Source organism: Ursus americanus, chromosome 25 (assembly GCF_024610735.1).
Source record: "Ursus americanus isolate L20-20 chromosome 25, mUrsAme1.1.p, whole genome shotgun sequence".
Lineage (NCBI taxonomy): Eukaryota > Metazoa > Chordata > Mammalia > Carnivora > Ursidae > Ursus > Ursus americanus.
Window position 1 is genome coordinate 36,079,637 of NC_142151.1, and position 15,488 is coordinate 36,095,124.

The 15,488-nt window shown below is 34.0% G+C and overlaps 1 protein-coding gene across 4 annotated transcripts in view; it reads right to left on the minus strand.

The window, feature by feature from the left end:
• Positions 1-753: 753 nt before the first annotated feature.
• The window catches only part of PUS7L (pseudouridine synthase 7 like), a 40,008-nt gene continuing 25,273 nt past the window's right edge, over positions 754-15,488 (minus strand). For 3 of the 4 annotated variants that reach the window (XM_045801244.2, XM_045801243.2, XM_045801242.2), the window contains exons 6-9: positions 14,811-14,892; positions 13,406-13,686; positions 9,933-9,986; positions 7,942-8,876 (exon numbers count right to left, since the gene is read on the minus strand). In XM_045801244.2, coding sequence (XP_045657200.2) covers positions 8,550-8,876; positions 9,933-9,986; positions 13,406-13,686; positions 14,811-14,892 — 744 coding nt within the window. In that variant the 3' untranslated portion in view covers positions 7,942-8,549. Of the gene's footprint in view, positions 6,426-7,941; positions 8,877-9,932; positions 9,987-13,405; positions 13,687-14,810; positions 14,893-15,488 lie in introns of those variants that run through there. The other variant, XM_045801245.2, reaches the window with a different exon arrangement.

Sequence of the window (15,488 nt, forward strand, 5' to 3'; positions counted from 1 at the left end):
GCATGAACCAAATGGAGAGAAAAGGAAAGATAAAGGAAAAGGAAATAAATAAGAGTATTCGTATTTATGGATATTGATATTTTCTAATATTTTTAATGTACCCTTAAAATGCAGGATGATTAAAGATAATAAGGCATTTTCTCTTTGTCTTCTTCCCCAACTTCACATGGCTCTATATAAGGTAGTGTTTCCCAAACTTTTCCCCTCATATGTAGAAAATAGTATCTGTATCACACTAAAGTAAACTGAAGAGAATTTAGGAGTATGAGTTAATGAAAAAAGCATTACCTTTCGTTATATAAATATGATCAGAAAATGAAATAAATACAACTACTAGAGAAGATACTATTGAGTTAACATAGTTCCAAAATGAAGTATTTTCAAAATTTTAATGAGAAATTTGAGCTCGTTTCTCTGATCATAGTGTTTCAGTAATGAGTTTTGTGTGTGAAATGGCCAAACACACTTCCTGGTCAAAATTTATCATTAAAAAAATATTATGTGTGACAGTGTCTAAAAAATAGTAAATACTGAATCTTTTTTTTACATTCATTCAAAGTTTACAATACTTGAAATTATGCTTGAAGAAGCTAACAGCTCTTCCTATTCTTTAAAAAAATCAATGTTAAATCTTTTTCATGATAATGTAAATGATTCTTGTATTTTCATCAAATTTCTCTTATCAAGTACATCAAATTAATCATGAAGCTGTAATTTGTAGGACACACACTAGAGCAATCATCCTGCACTTAGTTTGGATGTTAGAGCTGTTTTTATTATTTTAGTGACTATTATAGATACTATACCACACAAGTTTAACTTAAAGAAGACTAAAGCTAATCAATATATTTACCCTTTTTAACAGATAACACAACCACCTTAGATCATTAGCCTCCTTTAGTTTCCTCCCAGGCTCTCTGTTTTATTGTTCTTTTGTAACCCAGAAGATATTATAGACATTATCATTTTACAAAGTCAGTGTTTGTTTATATTTAAACCACATATTTATCACTTTTCTCGTTCATCATTCATTCCTCCATTTTAGGCTTTTAATTTGGGATCCCTTAACCTCTGTCTGAAGTGTTTTTTGTTGTTCTTTTTTGTTTTTGTTTTGGAATTTCTTCTACTGAGTACGTGGCTGCAAATTTTCTGTTATTTTAATATATTCCATCATTGCTCTGGAGAGCCAGCTATCACCCTATTCATTCCTTGAGAATAATCTTTCCCTGACTGCTTTTAAGATTCTTCTTTTTATTATTGCTGCTCTGCAGATTCACTATGATGTATCTCAATGCGGCTTTCATTATACTTACACTGCTTGGGATGCACTGCACTTCTTAAATCCATATTTTAGTGTCTTACTAGTTTCAGAAAATTCTCAGCCATTATCTCTTCAAATGTTGCCTCTGCCTCATTCTTTCCCCTTTCCTTCAGATTCCAATTAAATGGATTTTAAAGTTTCTCTCTGTCTTCCATATCTCTGCATTTTTTTTAAATCTCATTTTTGCTCCATTCTGGATTTCTTCTGAACTACTTCACTTTTCAATTTTGTGTAATGTTATTAAACTCATACAATGAGTTTCAAGTTTTGATTAGAATTTTCACTTCTCGACAGTCTGTTGGTTCTTTTTCAAATATGCTAAATTGTGTTTTAGCTTCTAGTTCCCTGCACATTTTCAAGCTTGTCTCTTACTTCTTTAAAAAGAATAAATATGAGATCCACGTCTAGAATTCTGAGGTCCTGTAGGTCTATTTATACTGTCTTTTGTTTCTCCGGGCTCTCATTCATGATGCTTTGCTTTCTTCTGTGATGTTCCCTGTCCTTGAACATTTACTCAAACCTGGGATAAGGTGACTTCAAAAGAACACTTGTTTTGGCTTCTATGACGTGACTGGGGTCACAGTCATTTAATTTCAAACCAAGTTCATGGCTTAAGGGTCTCTGGATTCTGTAAGAAAAAATATCTGGCTTCCAGTTCTGGCTCCATGTTTTACCTTTCTCAAGTTTCTTAATTGCACTCAATCCTATGTCCTCATCCATAAAACAAAAATACTAACAGTAATTATTCTATAGGTATGTACTAAGTTGTAAAATGCTTAGCATATAATGCTCAATTACTGACAGCTATTATCATTATGTCATTTAAAATGAGTCTTCCCCCAATTTGTCTTAATGTCATAAAGAATTACAAATATACAGGTCAATTCAGAGATAGGGCAGGAATTAAATATCCACTAGTTAAGCAGAGAACTGAGACAGTTTACATTAGAAATCAGCGGAGCAAAGTAGTTATCATCATGGGCCTAGAAACTCAGGAGCTAGGTTAAACTCTCTTTGCAACTTCCAGTAAGCTACCTAAGCTCTTTAAGCCCTGGAAACTTCAATTGTAAAATAAGAATAGTTATACTCCTTGAGAACTTGTTCTGAGCTCTGAAATTCTACAATGCATTTAGTATTTAAATAAAAGGTAGACATTTTCTAGGTAGCAATGACAAAGGTGAAACTATTAAAATTATTTTGTCAATTCTGTAAAAGTGGAAAAGCAATCTAATGAGACCCAATTCTCCTAAACTTTCTGTGAGGGTAAAGAACTATTTTAGAACTTTCCGGGATTATATATGTTATATCTATTTACCAAATAAATTTACTAAGGTATGTTTGTGGTATTCATTCAGCATTTTAACCTATTACATGTTAGACACTGATGGGTCCCTGAGGTATACAGATGAATTCCTTTGAATGGTTAGTAGTAGATGAGCCAGATATTTAGTCAAGTAAGTACAACGCAATGTGACTAATGAGATAGTACAGACATAGACAAGTGTTATGAGAGCACAGACTTCACAGACAAGATATTTAACTTAAGCAGAAAAGACATCCTGCCAACAGGAATGGGAGGTTGGGAGGTATAACATAGGAAAACCTACTATATTTGCGAAAGAGCAAACAGAGCTAAAACAAAAGGTATGTTTATGGAGTAAGTAGAAGATGACAATGTAAAGATAATCTGAAGTCATACTGTGCAGATATGTATGTGCTATGTTTAAAGATTTGGACTTTTATTCCATGAGAATAAAAGTGACTGGGAAGTCACTGAAATGCTAAACGGTCAAAACACAATGACAGGATCAGATTTCTACTTTTACAAGGTTAACTGACATTAGTACACAGGACGGACTAGTTAGAATGAAGAACAGAAGCAGTCAGTTAGAAAATTATCAGAATAATCAAAACTAGAGAGAATATGTACATAAAAAAATACAATCATCAAATGCTTCACTATGAAATTAAAATTTTCTCTTTCAATACCTTAGGAGAATGCTCTTTGACTTTGGAATAACTGCTTCTCAAACTTTCTAAAAATCATTTCTAAATAGGAAAAGTGCTTTGTTGTTATTCACATATCATAAAAATTTATTAGATTTACCTTAATATATTGAAAAAATGAACCTAGTTTCCTTTTGAAAATCAGATGCAAAAAAAAAAAAAACAAACAAACAAAACATTGTGCTATATAACCTAAGAAACTTATAAAGGTTTTGTGGTTGTTTTTTTTAATAGAAATAGTCTTCATCTTCTCTTTTTAGAAAAAGAACACTAGTCCTTTATGACTAGGGGTGGGGGTGAAAACAATAATCAGCTAACATTAAAACCCTATTGTAGTGAAAAGTTCAGAATCCTGACCTAACTAAGAGAATGCCAGTAGGGCTCATCAGAAAAGGGTGACTTGGAATGAAAGCATAAAGAACTGAATCCCTAACCTCACCACTCCCACCCCCATCGGGCTGCTTGAACACCCTCAGTTAAGGACTGACCAGTTCTTTGATCTCTTCCCTTTAAAAACAACTAAATAGCTCTCGTTTTGACTCCATAATGAAATTTCTTCCTTGTAACAGGGATTTCATTTCTATATTGGTAGCTTAATTGGGTATTTATTAAGGAAACTGATAATGAAAAAGACAATTTAATATGTATTTTATAATACTTTCCAAGATACCTAAATTTAAATAATTTCATGGATGTCCTGACTTCTTTCCATAAGTAAAATTTCTCTTTAGTAAGACAGTCTATGTACACAGGCAGAGTAAATTAGCTCTGCCTCACAGCAGCTGAGAAAATGAATTGCCTAAGAAGATTAGAGTCATTTTCTTTACTTAAAGATATTCCTGACAACCCACACTGAAATTACACAAGATTAACTCCATTAACACCATTTCCCATTCTTTAAAGTAGTAGCTTTCCAGAAAGCAGCATTTAGACTGAATAGTTCAAAGCATATTTTAAGAGGAGATCTCAAAATGCTTAGAAATGCTAATATAAGTATCACTGAAGGATTCAGGATGAGGTGCTGAGAGGTCAAGTAAGGTATTACTGGCCATACAGTGAGCCATACGCAAAATGGAAAGTCGTTACTTGTTCTCCTTGCCATTTAGCCTGCATATCCTTTGTGCAGATAACAACATTTCAAATCAAATGTTATCTGAAGGGATATAACACTGTTAATCCCTCAAAGGCAGAGATGTTATTTATTTTTGTCTTTCCCCACAGTATCTTACAGAGTGCCTTTTATTTAGGGGTACTCAAATATTTGTTGATTATTATGTCAGACATTTGGCATTGCTTGGTGGCCTATCAAAAATAGGTAAAGCAGAAGGGCTCAGGAAAAATAGACTATAACAATACCATAAGGCATCAACTACCTCTCAGACAGAACCTTTCCGAGTCTGAAAGCAAAATCCATAGCACAGGCACTAAAACTTTAAACTATTTGTATTAACTGCCATTAGTGCCATTAAAACAGATAATGCATAAATTTCCTTCTGACAATATGCTGGCATGAGCCACCAGAAGATCCATTCCGAAAACAACGCTGTCATAATCCATCAATTCCCTTACCTTACCTTCTCTGAGCCTTAAGTATTCTTCAGGGTGGGTTTTTTTTTTTTTTAATTTTATTTATTTTTTTTTAAGATTTTATTTATTTATTTGAGAGAGAGAATGAGAGAGAGAGAACACGAGCAAGGTGAGGGTCAGAGGGAGAAGCAGACTCTCCTCTGAGCAGGGAGTCCAACGCGGGGCTCGATTCTGCGACTCTGGGATCATGACCTAAGCTGAAGGCAGACACTTTGACTGAGCTACCCAGGCGCCCCTTCTTCAAGGTTTTTAATTGCAAAACAAATACACATATACATTCTTACGTAAAAATCCAAACACTTCAGAGGTAAACTGAGAAAAAAAAATAAGAAGTCCAATTTTCCTCACTTCCATATCTTCCTCCAACCTCTTTTTCTATCCTTACATTAATGCAAGAAAACTTCACTGGTAACCTGGGGCTTCATTTTCTTTTTGGTCTCCTAAAGGTAGTTCTCAGGTGGAAAATACTGAAAACACTGACTTAGATAGTTCTTAAAGATTTTAATTTGAATGAATTGCTCAACTCCCAGATTTAGAAATAGTTATTCCCACTTACAAAAAAAATAAATAAATCTAAAAGTGTGCTGAATTATAATTATGCTACGACAGGGTCAGATCAGATCTCAAGAGGAAGTCATTAACCATTCCATTGTAAAACTTTCACCATATAGCACAGTAGTCAACATTGAGAATTTAGGTGCTCGACACTGTTGTTAGCGTTTCATGAGATTTTCTAAAAAAGGAGCAACTCTCTCGTCATTTTTTTTTCAGTATTAATATTGTGCCAGTAGCATCTAAAATAATTTCCTATGACCTGCAATAATTGTGCCTATCAACGTGATACAAGTTCCAAAGTATTCTGGAAAATATTCCAAAATGATCTGGGAATTTCCTGAAGGCTCTCCTTTACTTTTATTCTGGTTCCAGAATCTCAAAAGGAACCTTGTTTCTCTCATGACATGCTCCAATATGCCTATTAATCAATGGCAAGTAATACTGAGTTAGTGGAAATGAAAGTCATTAACAAAAAAACTTGTTTTCAGAAGGCAAATATTAGGTAGATGAAAACAGTACTGATCTACAAAGCATAATCAAGTTTAGCCACATACTATCTTGTCTGACCTTGGAGAGGTTAGTAAACCACTCAGATATTTTCCCATCTGCAAAATCAGGGAAAATATTACCTACCTATAGGTTGGGTATATGGATTAAAATGAGAGAAGTGAAAGTGCTGGCACAAAAAACAATAAATGTTACTTAAACTGAAACTTGCATATGACTTTCAGTTTAATCTAAGTCACAAACATCGAAGTGTTTTTAGCTTAATAAAAAGACCTTAATTTGTTTTACCTGAGTAATCCTGAGGCACTATTGCTCAGTTTCAAAAGCAACCTTGAAAATTAAAACTAATCCAAAGATTATCCTTCTGAAGTCCTGAAATGCCCAGGAAAACTGCAAAAACCTAGGTGACTGGTCATCATTTGGTCCAAAGTATATTCAAGGCCTTACACTGAAAAAAAATTAACATGTGAAATATTATTGGCATATAAAATAATTTTCCACATCAACAGTATCTGAATACATTTTATGGTGTCTTGAAATAAATTTAGTGATTCTTTCCTTACATGTGGCCGAAGTATTAAATAAATAAATAAGATATCTAAAATTATAGTGCCATCTACAGGCAAAGAAAATAATATTAATGATAGCATATTCTAATGCTTTCATATTTTCTAATTGCTACTCAACACTTGAGACATCTAGAACTGAATAATTTACATAATTCACTTTCTGATTACATTTGCAGGATATAATTTATTATATGAAATGGCACATTTTTAATAAATTTTTTACTACTCAATATAGCATTTTATTTTCAATAAATACTAAGATGATACAGGTAATTTTAAAAACCCAATGGGACTACAAGGTCCAATTTTTGTGTTCTGAGATTTATTTATTATTAAAATATATCATGACAAAAAAAGAAACCTATTTTCATGTTTTTTCTCTTCCTTTCCAAACTTGCATCTGTGGATACTTATTTAACAATAACTAAGCAGCGGGTACTTTTCTAAGCTGCTTTGTATCCGTGAACTTGGTAAATCCTCACAGTAATCCTATGAGGTAGGTACATTACCACTTTCATCTCATAGATGTTGAAACTAAAGCCCACAAAGCTTAAATAACTTATCTAAGGCCACATGCTATGTGGCAGAGCCAAGGTTCAAACTTGGGGTTTTTCCACAGTAACTATGCTTTTAATCACTATGCTAACGTGCCTCTCTTTGTAAAAGCTGCATTCAGTGTGTATACTGCATTTGTAAAATCTATGTTCTGGTTCTGAGCGGCAACATTTTCACACATACCCAAATTTTTATCATTATTTTTAATAACCACATATTTTGCCATCAAGCTGACCATCTCATTTTACTTACTTTAGTTGTCTAATGCTGGACTTTCAAACTATTTATAATTTCTTTCATTTTATATAAAAATGTTGCAATGAGCAAATTTTGCATTGCATATAACTCTTTTCCTTCTTTTGAATTTAATTTCCTTATGCTACTATACCTAAAATAGTTTCACTGACGTGAGTATCTAAAAGTGCCACATTACTGACATGTAATGCTCTATACTGCTTTTTAAATTTCATCATCATGTTATACTACCAGCAATGAAAGTATGTTAGATCTTCCTGATCAATATATACCACCCTTCCCAAATTTAACTGATATAAAGTGGTTAAGGATGATATATGATGTGGGATAGTTAAACAAATATTTCAATTTTCAAATGGGCAAAATGTTTTCTTCCTCTAGCAACATAACAGGTGGAGACAATCCAATTACTTGTTGCTTATGAGGTTGGTGCTGTCTAGATTCTTTAAGAAAGCCTCAAAGAGAATCAATAACATACCCAACGTCACTAGTAAGTGTCAGAGCTGGAGTCTGAGCCCAGGTCAGTCTGACTCTAAAATCTATGTTTTAGATAATAGGAAAAAATATCACAGAAAGTCAAGAGTGTCAACTGTATGTTGAGATAAAGAAAATGTATGAAAAATTTTATTTCAATCTTCACTGAAGATAATTTATCTCATAAAAGGGTAAGCTACCCTGGGGTAGCTATCATAAATACAGGGATTATATTTCACTATTGTATTATTCTGATCAGTAATTTCAAAAACAGAAAAGAATGACAATAATAATTAACAAAATGCTTCATTGCTCTTTCTCTCCAACCGTATTACAATCTAGTTTCATCTATATTCTAAGCAAGGAGCTAGAGGATATAAACATTACTCCAAACATGTTTTTTTCTTACATGTTATCTTGCAGTATTATTTGAATAGTCAAGAAAGATCATAAATTCTATAGCACAGAATAAAGATCACTCAAACATTAGACACTAGAAAGAACACAGGCTTTGGGATCTTAAATTCAGATGCTGCTGCTTACTAGCTATATGTCCTCTAGAACATCAGCATCAAACTCCTACTTCACCAGGATGCTTTGTAATTACAGGACATAACAATTATAAGGCTCCTAGCACATGGCAGGTGCTTAAGAAATTTTAGCTCCCTTCCTTTTAAAGAGTGATATATATATATATGATTATATCAAGGCTAGTGGTTCTAAAAGTCATGCTTCATTATCTCCCTCAGACAGACTGTTGCATAACACGAAGCATCAAGATCGAAAGAGATCAAAAGAGATAAAGTTGCTTCATCAATGTGGGAACCTTCAGTTTTGACATCGACGTCATGTTCTTCCATTAGTTGGTATGAGACATTACGGGGATGTTTCAGTATCTGTCTATAGCATCCTGGAACATTGAGTTTCAGAGTTGGTACTTTAAACCTACATGTCTGTAGTCCATCTCTGCTAAGTACTTCCTGGTACCACTGCCCAACTTTGTTCTTCGGGTACTGAATATTGTATCCAAGCACTGGAAGAACCACCTGTGCAGAAAAAGGGGGACAAAATTACATGAAACAGCCTTCAGAAAAATATACAATCATCGTATCACTGAGATTTGGTATATAAGAAAATCACTGAGATACGATCATTACGCCTCAGGACATAAACATTACAATCAGCCTAAAACATGCCATTGAATGCTACACTACTTTATTTTAAATGCTGCCAGGCAAAGAAAAGAGCTAACTAAAATCAAGAAGGACTCACAATAACCAAGGTAACCAACTCAAGTCAGATATTATTAGACAAACTATTGTTAATGTAGAGAGGAAACAAGAGGTTTGGGTACATTTAATTAGCCGACAAAGACTTCATCTCAATGTAGTCATACAATCCAAAAAGCATACTGTTTCTATAACAGAAAGAACAACCCCTACCACTCACTGATATAACTGGTATTTTGGCTGATAACTTTACATTCTTCTTACTTATTTAAAAACATGAGAGTGAGCCAGTAGCAGCAAATATAGTGTTTTGCTTAGCTGCTTATGAGAAGACACCACAGTTTGAAGGGCTTTCCTGCCTTGCTGATGATTTCTAGACATTTTTCTTAAACAGTACCAAAAGGTAGTCAGAAAAAGGAACAAAGCAAAATATTCGAATAGATACAATATGAATGGATTTCATATTCATTATGCTAATTGAAAGAAGCCAGACATAAAACACCACAAGCCAAATGATTCCATTTATTTGACATTCTTTCAACGGCAAAACAATAGGGGCAGAAAATGGATGAGCCGCTCAGGAGCTGGGGTGGGGGGTAGGGGTGGGAGTTTACTAAAAAGAGCATGGGGAAATTTTAGGGAGAGATAAAAATGTTCTTTATCTTGATTTTTGTGGTGGTCTCAAGAGTATGTTTATCAAAACTCTTAGAACTGTAAACTAAGAAAATTGATTTTTTTATTGTATATAAATTGTACCTGAATTAAAATGTGGTTTAAAAAAAACGGTGGGGAAGAGAACTGATCAACATTATGTCTTTTGGACATAATATCTACATTTAGACCTAAGTGATACCAATTTTCAAACAAACTTACCTGATGTATTGCATACGTGTTAGCTGATTCCTCTTCTTCAGTTACTAGATGAACCTGTATTTTAAAAACATGACAAAAATATGGATGATTCATTTCCTCAATTTTCCCTTTATGTATAATTTGACTCCTATGCTGAAAATACATATCCCCAAACAAGATTATTTTCACAATCTGTTTCTAGACTAAATAAAAATTAGAATGATACTTCCTGCTTTAACCACTGATAACTGAAGTCGAAACACAAAGAGAATGGTGGTAGCTTAACACGCCGAGGCGATACTTTCACCTCATCACCAACAGCTTTTCCTAATTCACAAAGTTGTTATGCTGAATCAAAAATCTGCCTGTGGGAACCGCTCTCCCCCCACCTCCGTCGCCAACAAGTATCATAATACTCTCTGAGAAGTGGTATTTCTCAAAACATGTTTCATAGAACAGTAATAGGAGGTGGGGGGGGGAAAGAGGGTATGTTAAGTCCAAGATACAGGACAGTGTGTATAGGACACTATAGAATAAATAATTCTGATTTCTCCAGCACTTGAAAGTTCAAGTATAAAGGCAGTGTTACCATTAAACAGATGAACAGCATCCCCACCTTCCTAAAGCATTCAGTGTCCAGATCCCCTCCAACTCTGCTGGCTTTGCCCTCAAGTCTGCACAGTCTAATCAATAATTATTGCCCCTTTGTCTTTCATTTTGGGTTGTATGTTTGTTTATTGGTATGTATGCCTTTTAGTTGCTGGACTCAGAAATGGCTATAAAACTCTAGATGTGATTTCACCCAAATCCATGGGATGAGGATCTTTCCTGCATCATCATTTCTAGCTTTCTTTCACAAACTCTTAAGCCTACTTACAATGATGCAATTTAAATAATTTACGAAAATACTGGAAAACATGGTCAAGTACAGAAGACCATATTTTGTGGTTAGAAAGCTCCCTCCAGGTTGATATCAATTGATTTTTTAATTAACAAACATGCTTTTAATATAGGGCTATTCCCCAACTATGAATTCACCTTTTTAATCATCTGACACAATTCTCTATCTTGTTCACCAAGAAATTAAAAGAAAAATCTACCAAGTGACTTGAAATAAATGTATAACTGTTAGTCTAGTAATCCTATCAAGAACCAGATTAGTTTCCTACAATTCTTAACTGTAGATGCACAACATTACACACCCCATATATCATTTATTAGAGAGTTTACTGTCTTTTTCATTTTCATGTCTTAACATCTTGGGCTTCTAAGTCCTGCCTTTTCTATTTTTAGTGCTCACTAACAAAGTATAAATGATTGGTCTTAAAATGTACAAAGACTTTTTTTTTTCTAATAGGAGGAAACTTAGCAAGATATGAAGGAGAAAATGTTCTCCTTTTTCCTACAGCTCCAAAAGAAAAACAGATACAGTTCTGATCACAAAACTGTCCTTGCAAATGTTACTTTGAACAAAGAGGTCTTATAAGACATGTATTTCAGAGATTATTACCATGTCTTGTCAAAGTAACCTTTAACTTCTGAAAATCTGAATTCGGAATAGCTAACTTACTAAATAATGTGTAGCCCAGGTAATATTTAAATGAACATGTTTTCTGGAATGTGTGAAAAAACATGATTTTTCACTATTTATCAAAAGGGGATCACTGATATCTATTCTTCCATTCACAAGGTAAAATAAGACCTAAAATGCTGCTAGATTTCTTTTTACAATTTCAGATTTTTGTCTTAGTTAAGTGACCATTGTTAGTAATTTATGCTCCTTGTGATCACTTTCTTATCTAAATATTCATAAGCCGCCCACTCAATGACACAGTGAAGCAGATATCCATTGCTTCAGCCTTGGCTCTCTTTTCCAACAGGAGCACCCTCATTTTCAGGGAGCTCCCCTCCCAGCTCTCAAACATGATTTGGGTGAGATGGTTCCAGGAAAGATCCTTTGGAACACAGGCTTAACCAATCACATACTCCAGTTCATAATAATTGGTTGGGCCTGGACATGGGACCCAAGCCAGGCTACTCCTAGCCAGAGAGACTGAATTCCAGGGCCTTTATTCCACTGGGAAGAAAAGTCCTCTTCTCTACAAGTTGTAAGAAATAAACTTAGAGATGCTCATAACCATCATGCCATCGAAAGAACAAGCCACACTGAGAATGGCTCTAACAGAGGGAAACATAGTTGACAGATGAAGAAAATAAGAGATAGATCATTTAGGAGCCTGGATATAGCTGTGCCTGAATCAATCAGAGTCTCAGTTATGACAGCCAATCAATTCCTGTCCACTTTTCCTTAGGTTGGTTTAAGGTAGATCTCCATTACTTAAAACCAAAACCAAAACCAACCAACCAACCAAAAACCTTAATTCATATATCCAGACTTCTGTCATTAACTTAGATAAAGCTTCCTTTACATAGAGTTCAGAGTCTATGTTTCTTCAATTTTGAAAAACTGGGCCATGTTCTCTCTCTAGATGCTTTTCTGTATTCCATGATTTCTCTGTTAGACATCAATTCGGGCTAGGGTCTTTTAATTGTCTTTTAATTTGGGTCTCAATTTTCACGTCTATAAAATGGGAGTTAAAGAAGGTCTCTAAAGTCCTTTTCTCATCTAAAATTCAATGATGTTGTGATGTTATATATGAAAGCACTACTCAAAACCTTCCACTTTTATAACATCTTTGTAAGACTAACTTGAGATAATGTTCTTTTTGCATTATAATTTGTTCTTTTTGCATTATATTACAAAATAAATTTCTTTACTTGATTTATGGAATTCAGATTCATTATTTAAACTGTTCAAACCCACAAAGATAAAAATACTAGTTGGATAGAGAGGAAATGGAAGAATCAACTTTTATGATATAAATTGTTAAGAGGAAAAAAGCAAGCTGTGAAATAGCAATTAAATAAAATCACATTTATATAAAAGAAATACACACATTACACACCCCATATACCATTATTATAAAAATTGTATTCTCTTTCATATTTAAAGCTCTGAGCTCTAAGCCCTTCCTTTTCTTTTCTCAGTGTTAGCTAATAGAATAAAAATACATTCTCCAATGGATATTTATGTGAAAGCATAGAAAAAGGTCTAGAAGGACACAGGTCAAAAAACAGAGGTTGATTTCCTGGATACAGAGGAGGGAAAAACAATGAGTGGTGACAAGATGACAGCTTCATATGTAAACTGATTTTTCACTTTTAATGATACTATTTTGTGCATTAATTATGTAATTCTTTAAAACATATTCTTTAAAGGAAAGTTTACCTTTCACTTAATGCCACTATTTTTATTTTACCATTTACAGACATGTGTTAAGCCTTAGCTAGCAGCATAGAAGCAGAAGATAAGCAAACAGAAAGAAAAAAAAAAGTATCTTTAGTTCTAAATTGTTTCTAAAATAAAGGCTTCTGAAAATTAATGTTCCCAGTGTGGTAACTACTCTTGACAACTTTGATGAAATGATACTTACTCTACTATTTGGGAAATGTTCATCATCAACATCTTCATCCAAACAGACCAAATCACCCTCTACTACTCTTGATCCATAGGTCGCAAGTCTGTAGGATACTGCCTCATTCCAAATTTTGCTGCTATATGCATGAACGTAGAATATGCGCATTGAATGGGGAAAAGAAAACCATGCCTGGATACAGCCCTCTTCCGTCATGCCAAAGCGATGCAATGATTCCAACAGTGCTCTCTCTCGAACTTTGAATTCAGGCATCAATGAAAGTGTGCCTTTAGCATCCTCTGAAATAAAGAGGAAATCCGTCAGTCAACCACGTTCATTTACAGGCCAGTTATAAAGACCTTTATTATGCCTTCTAAATAAGAGGCAATGAACTGTGCTATCTTATAAACTTGAATATGAGGATGACGCTTAGCACCAACTATAAACCTAGCTACACCTGAAGTGTTTGTTTGTTTAATAAAGATCTTAATCATATGGTCCGTTCTCCATCCACTTTCCCTGCTTAAAAAAAAAAAGCAAAAAGCACATTAGTAATACCTACTTCAGAATGGAAATAAACTAACTTGCAATTATTCAGAGGACTTCTTAAAAAAAAACCATTAAATAAACCTCTGCACCTACATATTTTTAAAGAGCTATTACAAACAGTTACACAGACTCTTTTGAGTAAGAAAGGGTTGGATCCTTCAAGTATGCTAACAGGCCTTACTAATGGGATGCTTTTTAAAATTAAATTAATGAACTCTATTGCAAAGATGCTTATTCAGGTAGGAATCTTCATTTTAATAAATGTACCAGGTGTTTCTTATGCACACTAAAGTTTAGGAATCACTGCCATAGGGAAATTATATTCTTGGAACTCTAGATACAAACACATAAGTCATTTTGAGAGTCAAACCCATATGAATTGACTCTAGAATCCACACTCATAACCACTTTTCTTTGGTGTTTCCCAGGAAGCATTCTGCACATAAACCATCATATTAAGCTGAAGTGTCAAAATTGACTGGGCTGAATGGCAACTAAACTAAAAACAATGTACAAAGTATTGGCTATAACAAATAAACTTATATGTAATCAAGTCTCCCCTGATTGTAGTGTATACTTCCATTGGTACCAGTTTCGAATTTGAAATTCTTACCTCCTCTGAGGATTTAGACCAAGAAAAACTAAGAAGCTATTTCTCCCCTCACTCCTACCCCCAAGCAAGAGTTAAAATTCAGACAAAAGTCCTGGCTATCTGGCCAAAACTGAGTGTCTTAGGCATGTAATAAAATTATTAAATATATATTACAATCTATTTCTTATCACATTTATGTAGCGATGAATGCCCTCCTGCTGACATAACATCTGTATTATGTATTTGCATGACAATGTATAGGGTAAAGAAATTTTTAAATACCAGTTTGAAGAAAATATTTCTTTGCTTTATTTACAGGATCATCCAAATCTTCTGGTGTAAGAAATAATTTTACAGCCTCCACCTTTAAAAATCAAGCAAGCAAACATATGTTGAATGAAAATGACAAATTACTTACTTTTTAGAAAAAGATACAAATTCTCTGGCATCATAAAAGAATAGGCACTTAACAAATTCTATTTGACACTGCAATTTTATCTTCAAGCTTTCAAAAATTAAATAGTGTTATATTTGGAAATATATTTGTACAAAGCAACTTCATATATAGGTTTAAAATATTATGGACTAGAAAAAGTGCCCATCATTTCCATAGTTCTACTTCTGTCATTCTTTACTTCTATCATCGAGCTTAGAATTCAAGCATGAAGTAATGACATAAAACTCAGACTTGACCAACATATATAACAAAAATTGGGGAGGAAGCAAGCATAGGGGAATGGTGGACCACTAATTTCATTCCTGTTCTCAAGTCTTGGAATTGTTTGGTCTTTCCAATAATTGCCAAAATCTTTTTTTTTTTTAATGCCAACTGGGGCTCCTGGGTGGCTGAGTCAGTTAAGTATCCACCTTCGGCTCAGGTCATCATCTCAGGGTCCTGCGATAGGGCTCTCTGCTTAGCGGGAAGTCTGCTTCTCCTTCAGAGTTCTCCCTCTCTTTCTT